General features: G+C 36.6%; 1 protein-coding gene across 1 annotated transcript; it reads right to left on the reverse strand.

The window, feature by feature from the left end:
• Positions 1-5,882: 5,882 nt before the first annotated feature.
• On the reverse strand, positions 5,883-7,638 carry LOC103965230 (probable carotenoid cleavage dioxygenase 4, chloroplastic). Its single transcript, XM_009378252.3, has one exon. It carries the CDS (start codon positions 7,635-7,637, stop codon positions 5,883-5,885), a length of 1,755 nt encoding a protein of 584 aa, XP_009376527.3. The 5' UTR covers position 7,638.
• Between the last annotated feature and the right edge of the window lie 8,039 nt (positions 7,639-15,677).

The following is a 15,677-nucleotide window of genomic DNA, read 5'->3' on the forward strand; positions in this document are numbered from 1 at the left end:
ACGTTTTACCTATGGAAATAAAGCTTAGAATGAGAAGAGATTTGTACCAAAAAGAAGCTGAGTCGTGGCTAGAGTTGGCCGAAAATGACTTGCAAAACTCGAGCTCTTCGTCGGAAAACTGGGGAGAAGCATCCCCGCGTGGTTGTTGCATTCAAATATTGTCATTTTTCTCAAAACTACTCCAAAGGTACACCAAAACACGATATACTAGGTTTAATAGGGTTTTTGAACGTTACCTTCGCTGGAATCGACGAGATCTTTGTTGGGAAACCACAGCTCCTCACCGGTGGTCCTTGGCTCGATGGTAGTAGTTGGGTTCTCGGGGTGGCAGCCCAGACCAGGTGTTTGAAGTGGTTTTGCTTTTGTGGTGGGATGAAGATGATGAGGGATGATGGTATGGGTGGTTCATTGGAGGAAAAGTGGCGGTGATGGTAGTCGTTGTTGTTGTTGTTAGGGAGAGATACGGGAGAGGTGAGGGAGAGAGAACTAAAAAGAGAGGAATGCGAGAGGATGAGAACAAATGGCGAGAAAGGGGTTGAGAGTTTGGGTGAGATGTGGGCCCCACGAAACCAAAAATATTAATAAGATATAAAAAAATATCCCACCAAAATTATTAAAATACTAATATAATATAATAATAATTATGAAAAATATATAAAATAAAAAATAGTAATTTTTACATAAGTATTTTTCAGATTCATAGTTTCGTAAAACCTTCATTTTAACTTGAATTTCGATTTTGCTTGCGCCTACGCGTTCGAGTACATCGAGAATACAATAAAATAATAGCTCATACTCGTCACGAAATGACGGTCAACGAAAGTCAACAATCTTGCCACTGGGAGCATTTTCGTGAATTCACTCTTTTAAAAATAATAAAATCGTAAAATTAGGGATGGGTTATTACAGGGTGTGATTGTGGGCTTGATTAGTTGACCTTGATTGTGAGCTTGCCTACAAATGGATTTGGCCTTGATTAATTGATGAAAGAACCAAGACTTGATTTGTGGCTGGGTTTGTGATTTGACTTTATCAATTAATATTTGATTTAATTTAACTTAAAATCAAATAATTCCTTTTTGCCAAACATTGACATGTGTCCCTCTTGATGACTCGTTCGGTATTGATGAGTCACAGACTCACATGCCATGTGTACGATTTGTGAGACACATGGTGCATGCCACGTATGCCCTGGCATGTCAAAATTTTAATGTGTTGGTAAACATTTATTTTCACCGAAATTTTGATGTCTATAAATGTCCTCACTTCAAAGAGCAGCGTATACATGTGCTTGTCACGTGTAGAAGGTGTATTTTGAAGTCCTTTCGCATAGTGAATGTACTTTGACCACTGTGTTTTGAAGTCCCTCATTGTAGATGTCGATTCAAGGACCGTCAATGCTTGGTATTGAACAAAACGGGGCCACTAGGAGTTTCACGTGGTGGGTGATCTTCGGCTTTGGGTATGGATAAATCGACACGTGTTTGTTGTGCTTGTTGAATCTCCATGAGCTTGATGAAGAAAATAAGAGTATTTGTGCGCTTGGATTTGGGTTTGATTGTGGTTGCGGTTGCATCTAGAATTTTGTACTACACTGCCTACGTACCCTTTATGGGATCAAACCAACATAGTTCCAAATTGTGAACTTGAGTGTGGCTTTATGCCATTTGGGATTTAGAGCAGCTTTGTGCCATTTTGACTACTTTAGTAATTAATGGGAATTTGACCAATCAATTTGATGTGGTTTGCATCCACGGAAGTTGAAGTGGTTCGCATCCACTAATTTGACACCGTCGAAGTTGTCTCCATGATCTTTTATTTTGAAGAGAGGAAGGGATTATGAGGCATTTCAGTGTCAAGGGAACTCCATAATCAAATGGAGTTGCACAAAGATTGAATCGAACCTTCCTTGAGAAGGTTAGATGTATGCTATCTTAGTTGGATTTGAGCAAGTGATTTTAGGCAGAGGAATTTACTTATGCATGTCATGTCATCAACCGTTTACCCTCAACGTTTTTCAAGGTAAGACATCAATGGTGGTATGGACTAGAAAACCTTGTTATGATTATGATTATATTCGTATTTTTGGTTCACTTGCTTATTTTCATGTAACTGAAAATAAACTTGATCTTATAGCGAAAAAGCTATCTTTCTTGGTTTTAGTAGTGGTGTCAAATGTTATAGGTTGTGGTGCCCAAGGATGAAAAAGCTTGTAATCAATAGAGATGTGACATTTGATGAAGAAAGTATATTCAAAGACTTCTAGATGAATCTAAAAGATGTTCAACAAGTGGAGCTTAAGAAAGTTGCCTCTAGTACTTCAAATCCTATTCTCACTAATGTCGGAGCTACTACAGGTGAAGAAGTGAAAGACTAAGAGGATGTTGTAGAAGTTGAAATTTGAAGATTCTATTCAAGATGAAGATCAAGTTTCACCTTTAGAGTCTATTGCCAAGAATAAAAGAAAGAGAAATTTTACGAAGCCAGTTTGGCTTTTGCTCTTCCTATTATCACTAATGAGATTCCATCCAATTTTGAGGAAGCAATTGAGAGTGAAAAAATGAGAAGTGGTGCAATGCCATGGGTGATGAGATAAATTCTCTCTAGACCTAGGAGTTAGCTAAATTGCCTTAGGGTAAAAAAGTTATCGGTTGCAAATGGGTGTATACTACGAAAGAAGATGTTGACGGGAAAAGTAATGTGAGATTCAAAGCAAGATTAGTTGCTAAAGGGTATGCACAAAAGGAGGGCATTGCCTACATTGAAATCTTTTCTCCAGTTGTGAAACACTTCTTAATTCGTATTATGTTAGCTTTTGTTTCATAATATGATCTTGAGCTTGTGCAACTTGATGTGAGGACATCTTTCCTGCATGGGGATGTGAATGAAGAGATTTATATGTGTCAACCGGATGGGTATAAAGTAAAAGGGAATGAGCATTTGTTTTGCAAGTTGAAGAAATCACTTTATGGCTTGAAGCAATTTCCAAGACAATAGTATTTGAGGTTTGATAAATTTATGAGAGGCCAAAATTATTCTAGAGGTCAATAAAACCATTGTGTGTACATTAGGAAGTTGCAAGATGGGTCTTTTGTTTATTTGGTGATATATGTTGATGATATGTTGATTGCCTCAAAGAATAGATTGAGATGTTGAAAAAGCAAATGAAGAATGAGTTTGAGATAAAAGATCTTGGAGAAGCGAAGATCTTTGGCATCGAGATCACTAGAGATAGACAAAAATGTTTGGTGTGCTTAAATCAAAATCAATACCTTGAAAAGTTGATTCGAAAATTTGGAGTTCATGATTCAACCAAACCGATTAGTACCCTTTTGGCTCCTCATTTTAAATTGAGTTCTCTAAAATGTCCTAAAACCGATAAAGAGAAGTTTCAAATGCAAAATATACATATGCTAATTTGGTTGATAGTTTGATGTACGCAATGGTATGCTCTAGACCGGTTATTCCTCATGTAGTTAGTATGGTGAGTTGATATATACACAATCCTGGTAAAGAGCATTGGCATGCAACTAAGTGGATATTAGGTATCTTCATGGTACTAAAGATGTTGGTTTATGCTTTAAGAGGATAACTTTGACAACTTTGCAGTTGGTTATGTTGATTCAAATTATGCAGGTGATTTGGATAAAAGGAAGTCTACTACAGGCTATGTGTTTACTATGGCCAAGGGGCCAATTTGTTGGAAGTCTATTTTGCAATGGTTTACTGCCTTGTCTACTACAGAGGCTGGATACGTGGCAGTTGTTGAAGCTACAAAGGAGGCCATTTGGATACACAGACTTAACAGAGATTTGGGGTTGATCAGAAGTAGGTAGATGTGCATTTTGATAGTCAAAGTGGCATTTATTTGGCTAACTATTTGGTTCATCATGTGAGGACTAAGCACATAAATGTGCGTTATCACTTTGTGCGTGAAGTTGTTGAATGGGAGATCATTCTCCACAAGGTTCCAACTAAAGACAACCCCGCTAATATGTTAACTAATGTGGTTGGTATAGCCAAGTTTGTTCATTGCTTGAACTTGGCTCACATTTTGCCTATGTAAAGAAGATGTTGAGTAGTATGAGTTTTGGAGCATTTGGTTCAGCATGATTTCTTTTCCTGCTAGTATTTGAAAGTGATTTTTGAGTGATTGCTAATTATATTAGTTTGGCTTGTTGTGGTACTTTCGGGAATTTGGCCAAGGTAGAAATTGTTGTATGTGTGGCCAAATTTCAGTGGGCCTCAAGTGAAGCCCATTATCCCATTGAAGGGACCTTTTTATTTGGCCCATGTGAAAACCACATGTATGGCTAGGGTTAATATTGGCAGTAGCTGCTGCCTTTTGTTTATAGTAGACATAAGAAAGACAAAAGGAGCCGACAACCTCATTGTTGAAGAAGAGAAGAAAGATGCTACCCTCTTTGGTTAGCAACCGTCCATCAGATTAGTAATTGTTGTAATATCTTTGAGCTGTATATAGGAGAGGAACTTATTCACTATATTTCTTTCTCTATTTGATTCTTTGGTGAATGAGAACTATTGGGTGTATTAGGATTTTGGGTTGTGAGAAAGCCTACACTTTGTAAGCAGTCCCATTTGGTTGATAGTGGATTATTGGTGAGCTCCTACTGCTCCTAGGACGTACTCCAGTTACACTGACTGTTAAGGAACCTCGTTAAATCTTGGTGTTTTTCTATTTTGTTCTTGCATTTCATTTGTTATATCTCTTATGGGTTAGCTTGAGTTGGTTTCCAATTGGTTTGGTGTTATCCTAGCACAACAATTGGTATCAAAGGCTAGATAACGCTTAGGATTGGTGACTCTCACGATCGTTGAATTTGAAGAGCTCATTTGGAATTTGGTTGCATTTGGTCAAGGTGGTGCTCCATTTGCATTTGGATCATGAAACGTCAATTTGTCGATGGCTAGAATCACGCCAAGATGGAGATTGTTAGAATTTGGTGGCTTAGATTATAGCCACACTTTGTTCCACATCAATTAAAAGGAGAGCCATGTAGTAGTTCATAAGCAATGGTACCACACACACATATGGCCGAGGCCATTTGGTAAAACCCCATACCCATTGCTCCTTGGTGGCTAAAGTAAAGGGAATCGGCAATACCGACTCATGTGTGTGGGAACCGTTGGTTTGCTTCCGCACAACGTAGATATCAAGTGGGTTTTAAAGATGCATGGTCGGGAAAGATGGTGGGGGTGGTCGGGGTTTTTTTTCAATTAGTTTTGTAATTCTTTTTAATTAACTTGTTTGTAGTTTTATTAGGTTTTATTCAACAATGGAGAGTGAGCATGGTTTTAAGAGTCGAATAAGATAAATAATCTTGGAATATACATGTTAAAAGTGATTTTGGGTGTACGTAGATTTTTTTTTTAATCTTTAAGAGGGCGCAATTATCATTGCATATTAAGGTATATGAGTAATTAAATATTAAATTTTAATGTGCAATGTATTTAATATTATGCGGAGTTCTAATAAAAAAAAAGCCTTTCTTCTTATACCACAATACATCATTTTGTTTTTGTACTTTTGTATGATATACGGTATCCGGTAACTTCGTCCAACATTTGGCATCAACAGGTTTATTTCGGATTCGATCTGCTACAACAATAATTAAGTGCATTTCTAGAGTTCATTGAAGCCAAACCTCAGTCATAGAAGGTACACACTTGTGGACAAGCTGAGATAGTAATATTTGATAAACTTTATATGACCAACATGATTCGTCTAACATCATCGATATTATACTAACTTAAAAATATGTTAATAGGTGTTGAGTTTTATCACAAAAAATTCTGATAATATTAAAAGTGTAAACTCTCATGTATTATTTTGTTAGTGAGATCCTATTCAGCAATTATATTTAGTACAACTTTTGTAGGTCACTTTCCTTCACGAAGAGACCATGGAAACCGTACGGGACCCGGCGGGGCAGCTTGAGAGCCGCCACAATATCAAGCTGTTGCGACTTAGCATCCATCACTAAGAACCTTGATTCTCCTGTCTTCTCATCGTGCACAAATGACACCACGTATCCATCATCCTCCTCCGCGTTTGGATTCTCCGGCTCTCTAGCAACAAAGAAAGGCTCGCCGCCGTAGCAATTTGGTCCGTACATCCTGCATGCCACCGTGCGCTCACCCCCATCGGACGATACATCTAGATCCAACTTCACCACCCCTGCACACTTTGGTATTGAATGATCATCAGCGAGCATTGTTTCTCCAGGGACAGATCCATACACAAACTTGTTCTTCTTCCCCACATAAGCACGATTGATTATCCCGAATTCTATATTCCTTACGGAGATTGGTTGCCTTGTTACGATCCCCGTCTTGAGATTGATCCTCATTTTCTCGACAGACGAGCGGAAGAGATCCCATCTCTTGAAAATGTATTGTGGAGACAATACATTTGGTGCAACCAACACGATAGTATCCGTATCAAGATCGTCTTCTTGATCATCGTCCCATGCGTTAATGGTGTGTAAAATGTTCAATCCCGGAACATTAAACCACCTCATCTCGGACTCGTCAACTGCGTACCGTGGAAGTACTCCGATCCTAGTCACTTTGGACGGATCGAAAACGACTGGAGATCCACCGGTAGTGATCATTTTGATGGGGTCCAGTGTTAATTGTATGTCAACAAATATGGCATACTTCTTGGTGATTGCAAAGTCGTGGATGATAGATGGACGACGCATAGAGAATATGGGCACGTCCGGGTGCTTTGTCCCGTCTGCATTGAAGCGAAAATAGGTGAGGAATGGAGGCACTGGTCTGTAACGGAAAGCAAAGGTCTCGCCTGTTTCGGGGTCTATCTTCGGATGAGCTGTCATGCCCTCGGAGAGCTTCTGATCAAAATGGTGCCGCCCCATAGTCTGAATATCTCCGTTGGATGTCAACCGCACAGCATAAGGGAGGTCAGACTCGCAAAGCGCGTAGAGACGGTTGCCAAAGAGAATTAAACTGGTGTTGGCCACACCAAAGCCGTTAGCAAGATTGAGATGACCAGCAATGATTCGAGCAGCAAGAAGAGCCACGTTCATTGTGGAGGCAAGGAGGCCGTTAAAGCTAGAGAAAATGCTGGGAAAGAGAGGATATCCGGCTTCGCGCTCCACAGTGTATTTATAGGTCTTGACGTAGCGGCTACAAAGCATTGCTCGGCCTTGGGAGATCCTGATGGAGTGAAGCATGCCATCGCCATCGAAGAGGTGATAAGGCCGCCCTTGGGGAAGGAATTGTGGGTTAGGGCCATTGCGAATGTAAGCACCGTCAAGGCACGGTGGTAGGGAGCCTTGTATCAGCTCGCACTCGGTTGGGGGAAGCTCTTCGGTTATAGGAGCATAGTTGTCGGAGAGCACGAGCATCGGGTCCAATGAAGGTCGGAGTAGTGGTGGCTCTATGGAGTTTTTTATGAAGTCATCCAGAGATCGCAAGATCATTGCACATCGCTTCGTACTTGGAGCAATATCATCATCACTATCATTAGCTTTTCTTGCTATAGCTAATAGTAGTATGCATGGAGAACTAGTGCTCTTCGGAGGTTGTGATTTTCTTGTGTTTGGATTGAGGTTAGAAATTGTGCACAGAAAAGAAGAACGCAACGCATCCATAAAAGGGCTGTTAGCAGGAATTTGAGCTAATAAGTATGAACGAGATCCCAAGCCAAGCGACCCCCTTTTATATCGTTAACAGAAAATTTAAATAAGCTGAGGTTTAAATCAATTAAATATTTTATCTATTGCAATGGCCCATGGTCCGTCGATTTGTAGTTTATATTCCCAAAAAAAAAAACAGAAGATAAGTGTATTTTAATAAATAAATAAAAAATATATATACACTCACACACACGTAAGGAAGTAAATGTCCCTGAAATGTAATAATAAGTGGCAAAAATAAAGAAAAGTATTGTTTGGCCATAAATTGTACTCTTTAGGATATTGTACATCTAGCTCAAGAGGTATGGATTCGTATTGAAGTGTTATGAAAATAGCTGAAATCACTTTTGATGAAATTGATTTTGAGTTTCAAAAGTATTTTAAGTATTTTTTGGAAGAAGTATTAGATATGTACTTCTTGTATGAAGCATTTAAAGTGATTTTTTCAGAATCTACTCGAATTTCTACTAATGATTGATTTCAAAAATATTTTCATCAAAACGATTTCAATTATTTTAAAAGCATCATAGAGCCGATATTAGCAACATGTTTTAGACCACAATAGCCAGTTGTGAATACAGGTGGACATTTTAATGGGTCAATTGCCCAACTTGACCAACCTAATCGAAATATATTGGGTTGGGTCGGTTAACAAAAACAAATTGTTTTGTGCCCGCTGAAGAAATAGTTGATTTGTGGTTTTAAACATTACAATTAGGGGTGTGTATGATTTGGTTCAGTGCGGTTTTGATTTTTACTACAAAATACTAAAGCATACTAAAAGATTCATAATAATTAATTTATAAGTGTGAAAATATGAAGAAAAAAAAATGTAGACGTTGATTATCACATCTTCTATGCTTTGATGAAGGGTATATTAACATCCTCATTTAGATTTCTAAAATCCTCAAAAGCCTTGTGAAAAATGTTATTAAGAGGACTAAAAAAAAATGTCACTTAGTATTACGGTCTAGTAGTATTCCTCTTCACTTGTAAGTGAGAGGTCTTAGATTCAATTCTCGCCAAATGCGAATTAGACTCATATTATTGCTAGCCCATTGTAAGACAAAGGCCACCTCCTCCCCTTTAGTATAGAAAATACCTTTTGTTCACAAAAAAAAAAAAAAAAAATAAATAAATCAAATAATGTAAAAGTGTGAAAAAAAAAAAAAAATATATATATATATATATATATATAAACGCTCGTAATTTTATCCTCTATGCTTGAACAATGGTTATATTGTCATTTGAATTTTTGAACTCCCCTAAAAACAATGTTCATGAGGGTTCAGAGGGTCTTAAAATGACAATGTACTCACTGTCAAAAAGTAGAGGAGGCGATCAAGAGCATTTGCATATTATTTCCCATTTTTCCTTTTTGTAAATTCATTATTATGATTTTTTAATGTGTTTTGGTATTTTGTAAGAAAAATCAAATTATTTAAAAATTTATAATGAGCGATCAAAGTTGACCATTCATGACCGTCAATCGTTGTGTACCGTTGTTAACCGGTGTTGAACGTTCACCATTGTCGGCCAACAGTAAGGATTTGATCTACCTTATGTGAGACTAAGTTCTATCGCTATTCTAGTAAGCTTATTTTTTCGGTTTACCAGCAAATAAATTTGTAACGAGTTCTTAACAGGTGAATCGATAACGATGTGATTAGTTAATATGTTGACTCAAAATTCATTATTTTTCATAATTTTTCATGTCAAGTTAATAAGTCGTGCAAAAAATTGTTAAGTTTAACCAAATTCTTTCTATTAATTGCTTGCTCCAGCCTCCCCCCGCTCAATATTTATTTGTTTCACCAAATCCTCAAATAATTGCCTGTCCAGCGTCCACCGCTTCAAGATTTATTTATTTTTAATTCTTCACCAAATCCCTTCCATTGATTGCTTGCTCCAGCCTCCACCGCTTCAAGATTTATTTTTTATTATTTTTTAAAATTTTTGATAGGAAAGATTTACTTTTCTGGATCATTTTATTCTCCCCTATTTGAGCGGAATCCCGTTCTTCACCTTCAGATCCCACTTTTCTGTATCTGCATCATGCATCATCAGAAGTCAATATGTTTTTCAAATTGATCTCGCTAATTATTGAAACGTGATTTTACCTCTTTTTTTGTGCGTATTTATGGGTGATGAGTTTTTGGCGAACAATGAAGTTACTAAGCAAAAATGAGAGAAATGTATCAGGCTTCTTAATCATTAAAACCGACCTGTCAGATAATGGATCGGCTTGTTCATTTGTTTGGGTGGGTTACGGGCATTGTTCTAAGAATTCTCGTCAAACGCCTAAGCGGCTGTTCCGATTCGTTCTTAAACATTTAAAAAATTAAGAAAGTATGTCTAGATCCGTTTATACATTCGTCTAGCCCGTTTAAATCCGCTTTGGTCGTGACTTTGACTTAGACATAAAATCGATTACTTTCGTTTTGTATTTTTTTTTTTCAATAAAATGTAAGAGACTCATTGAATAGTTAGATAGATACTTATTATTGTCGATTCTAAAATAATCCCAAAAATTCTGGAGGTGACATGTGAACTTTTGCTCAAGAAATACAAGATTGCCCTTATTAAATGGGCAGACTTCTCAAATACTCTCGTGAGCAACTTAGCACCCCTAAAGGTCCATACAGCTGAATACGACTGTCCACAGCTCATTTGCCCATAGTAAGGAAATGTCAAAGCATTAAGATAATGATTAATTACCCAAATCCCATATTTAATACATTTCCAATTGAAAATTGACTTCATTCAAGTAAATAATCTCTATTTAAATCAATTAGGGATATTTACACCATTATTTCAAGATATTATTTCCTATTTTAATATCTTGAGAATATTCTCTCCATAAACATTGGGCAACAGGATGTTGTCATGTGTAGGATAAAACTCTAACATCATGGGGCCACTACCCTATATATACCTCCATCTATACCAAACTTTGGTAAGCTTTTGTTACCCCTAAAAGCCCTAAACACTTACTCTTTTTAGAGAAACTAACTTAGACATTGAAGATCCATTGACCTAACCACCCCCCCCCCACCTCGTTGGCGCGTGAGGCTTAGGTCCTTGATCAAAAGTGTTGATTGTTTTGCAGATGCATTTTCGTCAAGACTGAAAATGGCGGAAAGTTGCATCGACAATTATATGTTTGTTCCCCATGTTTTCAATATGTTCTAGTACTTTATGATCTATATGTCATTTTATTTTGTAATTTATATATACAATTATGTGTTTTGAAGTATACAGACACTTATTTTCACAACATATAATGAATGTACTTAAATCCGTCTAGTTGGCTTAAACCCCCGCCTAGGCCCCGCTTATCCATCTAGGCGCTAGACCTAAATCTGTCGTCCGACTAACGCCTAACGTCTTCTAGAACCTTCGTTATGCATGTTATTGGACTGACCAACGATCCTAGAGCTCAACCCGAAACGACTCGGCCGATGCCGACCTTTAGTAGCAGCAACGGTTTAATTAAGGAATTTTTGGCATAGGATGTGGCTAACGAGAAAAATTAAGGGACAGGGCAACATATGTAAACTGAACAGCATATGATATTGTTTGCCTAAGTAAACATAAGTTGGTAAACTGAGGCCAACAATCATATCGGAGCTAACTTGTACAAACCTTGGATATATAAACCCAATTGTTTTCATATGAAATTATAAAGAAAAATGTTACTCTTACCATATATTTGTATCATATTTTTAATAGAGATAGAGTCTACATGTGTTGGTGGATCCTACATCTATTACAAAGATGATATAAATATGTGGTAAGTGTAATATTACTTAATTATAAATAGATGCCACAAATTTCATCTTTTTAAAAATTAAGGAAGTAGTTGAATAGAAAAGAAAATTTGTCCAAGGGCCTTTTTGTAATCAAATTGGTTTTGCTTCCGACCCTTGACGGTAGTGAACAGTTGTAACGTGATTCACCTTTATTTTCATTCCGATTCTTGACTGTTAGCAAATAGTTCAATGAGAATGCCTGATTCCGATTCCTGCAACTCTTTGCAATGGTTTTTTCTAATTTTTAAATCTAAATCTAAAATTTCAATTCAATACTAAATTTTTGTGTCAAAGATGTCACGTATAAACATAAATTTTTTAAGGGCTTCATGAATCCCTGATACCTAGTTATTCATTGATTCTAGTCCACCCACAAATTATACAAACTGGGCGACGAAATAAGTTGCACAAAACTTGTGAAGATAGGGTTGTGCGACGGAGACATACAAATGTGTCGAGCAAGAACATTTTTGAGACAAAAGAACACTTCATTGCACTAAATTTGAAGCTACAAAGGCATTCATGTCGCAAGGGTTAAAACCATGACAACATGTCATCGCCTTGATGAAATTGCGATAAGAACAAATTGTTACATAGGACTTTGCACGACCAGAGCTTTTGTTGTGCAAACATTGATGCAAGGAAGTTTCGCCTATCATACTTTATTTTATAGTAATTTGAATATTATTAAATTATAAGCTATTGTCATTCATGGTCTTGCGTAATGAAGATCTTCCTTACTTTTAATTTTGTGTGACGAAGTTATTTCGGCGCGCAAATATTTTTTATTTATTTATATATTTTAACAATTTATTTTTAATTACATAATTTATTTAAATTATTATAATTAAATAAAAAACAATGATTGATAAAAATATAAAAAATCATTTTTAATAATATATATATATATATATATTTATATATATATATGAAAATGTACGTACAAGCCGGAGAAAATTTATAAAATCTGAATTTAAAAGAAACACAACAAAATAAAATCGTCAAGGTCTATTGCATTGGCCGGTTATGTAGGGTTGAGTATCTGAGAGGTCAAAGGTGTATAAGGAGCAGTTGGTGGCTGGGGAATGAATGTTGGACAACTGAAAGACTTGTAAGATTTGGTTCATCTTAATGTCCTGGGCCGCCAATTGGGCATTCTGGGCTACAAGTTGCTGCTTCAGATCTGCAACTTCCTGTGTCAACGTGGCAACCTATCCTGTGCTCTGTTTGGAATAGGAAGTAGCAGTGTCACGATAGCACACATTCCTCATCCATGGCGGTTTACTACTAGGTTGGATCAGATGTCAACCTTTGGAGGCACCATTTGTTACTAAGACAACCTACCCAGCCTACGATCAAGTGTCTGATCCAGAGTGTCAATTAGTATCTAAAGAGTTGCATCCTCGGTCGGAGTGTGTCCTCGATTGGGGTTTCTAGGGGAAGCTGTGGTGCCACCTTTTGTAGAACCGCATGACTCTTCTCCACTATAGTAGCCTATAATAATAAAAACAAACATATTAATATTCAATTAATATTAATACTATTTATAAATTTAAGAAATACATAACTAAGTTCATTTGGAGCTGCTCGGTGATCTCATCGCTGGGTGGAACATTAACTTCCTTAAACATGTTGATCTCCGGGAACTTAGAACCTGCCTAAAAAAAAAATTAACAAATATGTTATTAATTCTAATAGAAATTAAAATGTATTACAATTTAAAATTAATGTACTTTTACCTAACGTCGCTCCTCTGACCTATAGGAGAAGCGCCTCAAATCGTAGCAGTGGAGAAGTTTCTTTTCGACCTATTTATCTTGTTTGCCTTCGCTCTTTTTTGTTAAACTCAAAATAAACGTATTAGTGCGTATATGAAGGAAAATATTTTGAAAACTAAGTTCATTTGAGCAACATACATAACACTTAATAATTAAATGGCGGTAGCAGAAGCATATGCACTGAAAAAAAAAACTTGAACCAAGACTTTCAAAGTCTAGTAGATGTGAACCAAGACTCAACTCAAAATCTAAGAAAGAGTTGAGATTTCTTTATACCTTTGAAGCACCTCTTTGCTTAGCAAAGGTTAGTCTTCTTTCCTTTGTCTCCTTGCTTCTTGGCTCCATGGATATGAATGGAAGAAATTTGCTTCTTGTCTCCTTGGCTCCATGGATTTGGATGGAAGAATTGGTTCTCCAAAATTTCCCAAGGTAGGGGACCTCTGATATTCGACATCAAGGATGAATGAAAGAGAAGGTGAGTGACCATAAGAGAAGAAGATTGCTAGCTATTTCTCCTAGGGAGGGCCGACTGTCCAAAAAGAAAAGAGAGAGTGTTGTTCTATCTTTTCATCCTTAGAATCACCTAATAAGGATGGAGTAAAGATACCCTTTCTATGCTTTCAACTTTTGTATGCATATTGGACCAAAAGGTCTTTCCTCTCTCTATGGTCGGTCTTCCCAAGCCTTATGGGTTGTATTGGGCTTCTTGAATTTTTGGTTGTTAAGTTGTCATACAACTTAAGTTAATGGGCTTGACAATTCAATGCATATTCGTTTGATTAATTAATATATTAATTAATCTTTACCATAAGCAATTATAATATTTAATTGTCCTTACTCATCTCTTTTAAATCCTTCAACCATTACCTTATATGGTGTGGGATCCATTAGGTTCCTTTTAGCGAGGCAGTGGGCGATTAGAACTCTTGAAAATGATTGTGAATTGAAACTAACCTTTAGTTCCCCCTTTAATGATTGATCACATTTAGAGTTTCCATAAACCATGAGCGACACCTAGTAGTATGTCATGACTACTTAAGCTAATCATAAGAGGTTGGAGAACCTATTCAGTTTGGGATTACAAATGCAATATAGTCTTTCTCTAATACAATACTTTTGATCACATTGATTGGTTTGATAGTTTATTTATGTTTACTATCCAATGTGATTCTCTTGTCTATATGATTACCTTGAATGTGATTTGAAATGACTTCCTAAATCTCAATCATAGTCTGGCCATAGATTCTTAATCATATTAGAGAGTATTCTCCCTTAACGATTTGAAGGTTAGAGATTCCTTGTTACGCATTCACTTGCCTCCACAGTTAAGTAGCTTAACCCCAGCTATGTCGTGGACACCCTCTGATGGAGTTCCTTTGACACATTTAAAGATCAATGACCTAACCACAAGACAACTATGATGCCTCAAGTCAAGGGACTACTTTGCATTATCCTAACGATGAGTTCTCATGTGACATAAGTATGAGAACTCCTTGTTGATCACGTTTAGTAGACTCATTCTCTATTGAGCACCTACATACTTGTCTTGGTGTCAGTCACACCAATGACTCGAGACCAATCACTCTTCTTAAGAGAAGACATAACACGTATTGATCTTAACGAACTGTCAATATCCAATTAGCAATCCTATGATCAGGAACGTTTAGGATATGTGTACGAAAGAGAATGGTCTCAGGAATCTAATTTCTTTAGATCACATTCTTTTAATTAAATATTCCTTGGATTTATTGTTCAAGCATATAACATTTATATCAAACGGCTTTAAATAAATAATCTTTGTCCTTATATTAAATAAGTTTAGTTTAATATGTGAAATTTTCGTAAAGTATCGTCATATGATTGTGTTTAAGACACATTTCCAACAATATATTAATAAAAAAAAATATTGAAATAATATTAAAATATCATAAAATATTAATAGCATATTGCTAAAATATTATTAATATATATTATATTTACGAATATTTAGTGTCCTGAAAATGTGAACACAACCACGCCCTATCCTTCGGGCGATCCACCAACTCCTTAGGGTAGCCAACTACGAGAGTGGTCTCCAGATCATCATATAACTGATAATGGTGTGGAGGTCGCTCTTCCGCTAAGTGTACCGACTTGAGAAGATCTCATGTATGTAGGTTTTTTGGTTAGCTTTGAGGTCCTCAAGATCATATTGATGCTGTGAATTTTAAAAATATTTAAATAGTAAATATTTTTAGGGGTGTGATATCCACACACCCTTCTAATTTTTTGTCATTGGATCGGATGAATTGAAGACAATCAAAGGACAAAAATTAACAAGAGGTGTGCGAGAGCTAAAAAGGGGTGTGTGGATAGCACACCCCTATTTTTAGTATTTGTATATAATATTAAAAAGTAGTAATAGA

This window comes from the organism of the source record quoted next, unplaced genomic scaffold (genome assembly GCF_019419815.1).
Source record: "Pyrus x bretschneideri cultivar Hongxiangsu unplaced genomic scaffold, Pyrus_bretschneideri_v1 Contig85, whole genome shotgun sequence".
NCBI lineage: Eukaryota > Viridiplantae > Streptophyta > Magnoliopsida > Rosales > Rosaceae > Pyrus > Pyrus x bretschneideri.

Excerpts from the sequence above, each read along its gene's own strand:
- LOC103965230 (XM_009378252.3), bottom strand. The coding sequence starts at position 7,637 with ATGGATGCGTTGCGTTCTTCTTTTCTGTGCACAATTTCTAACCTCAAT.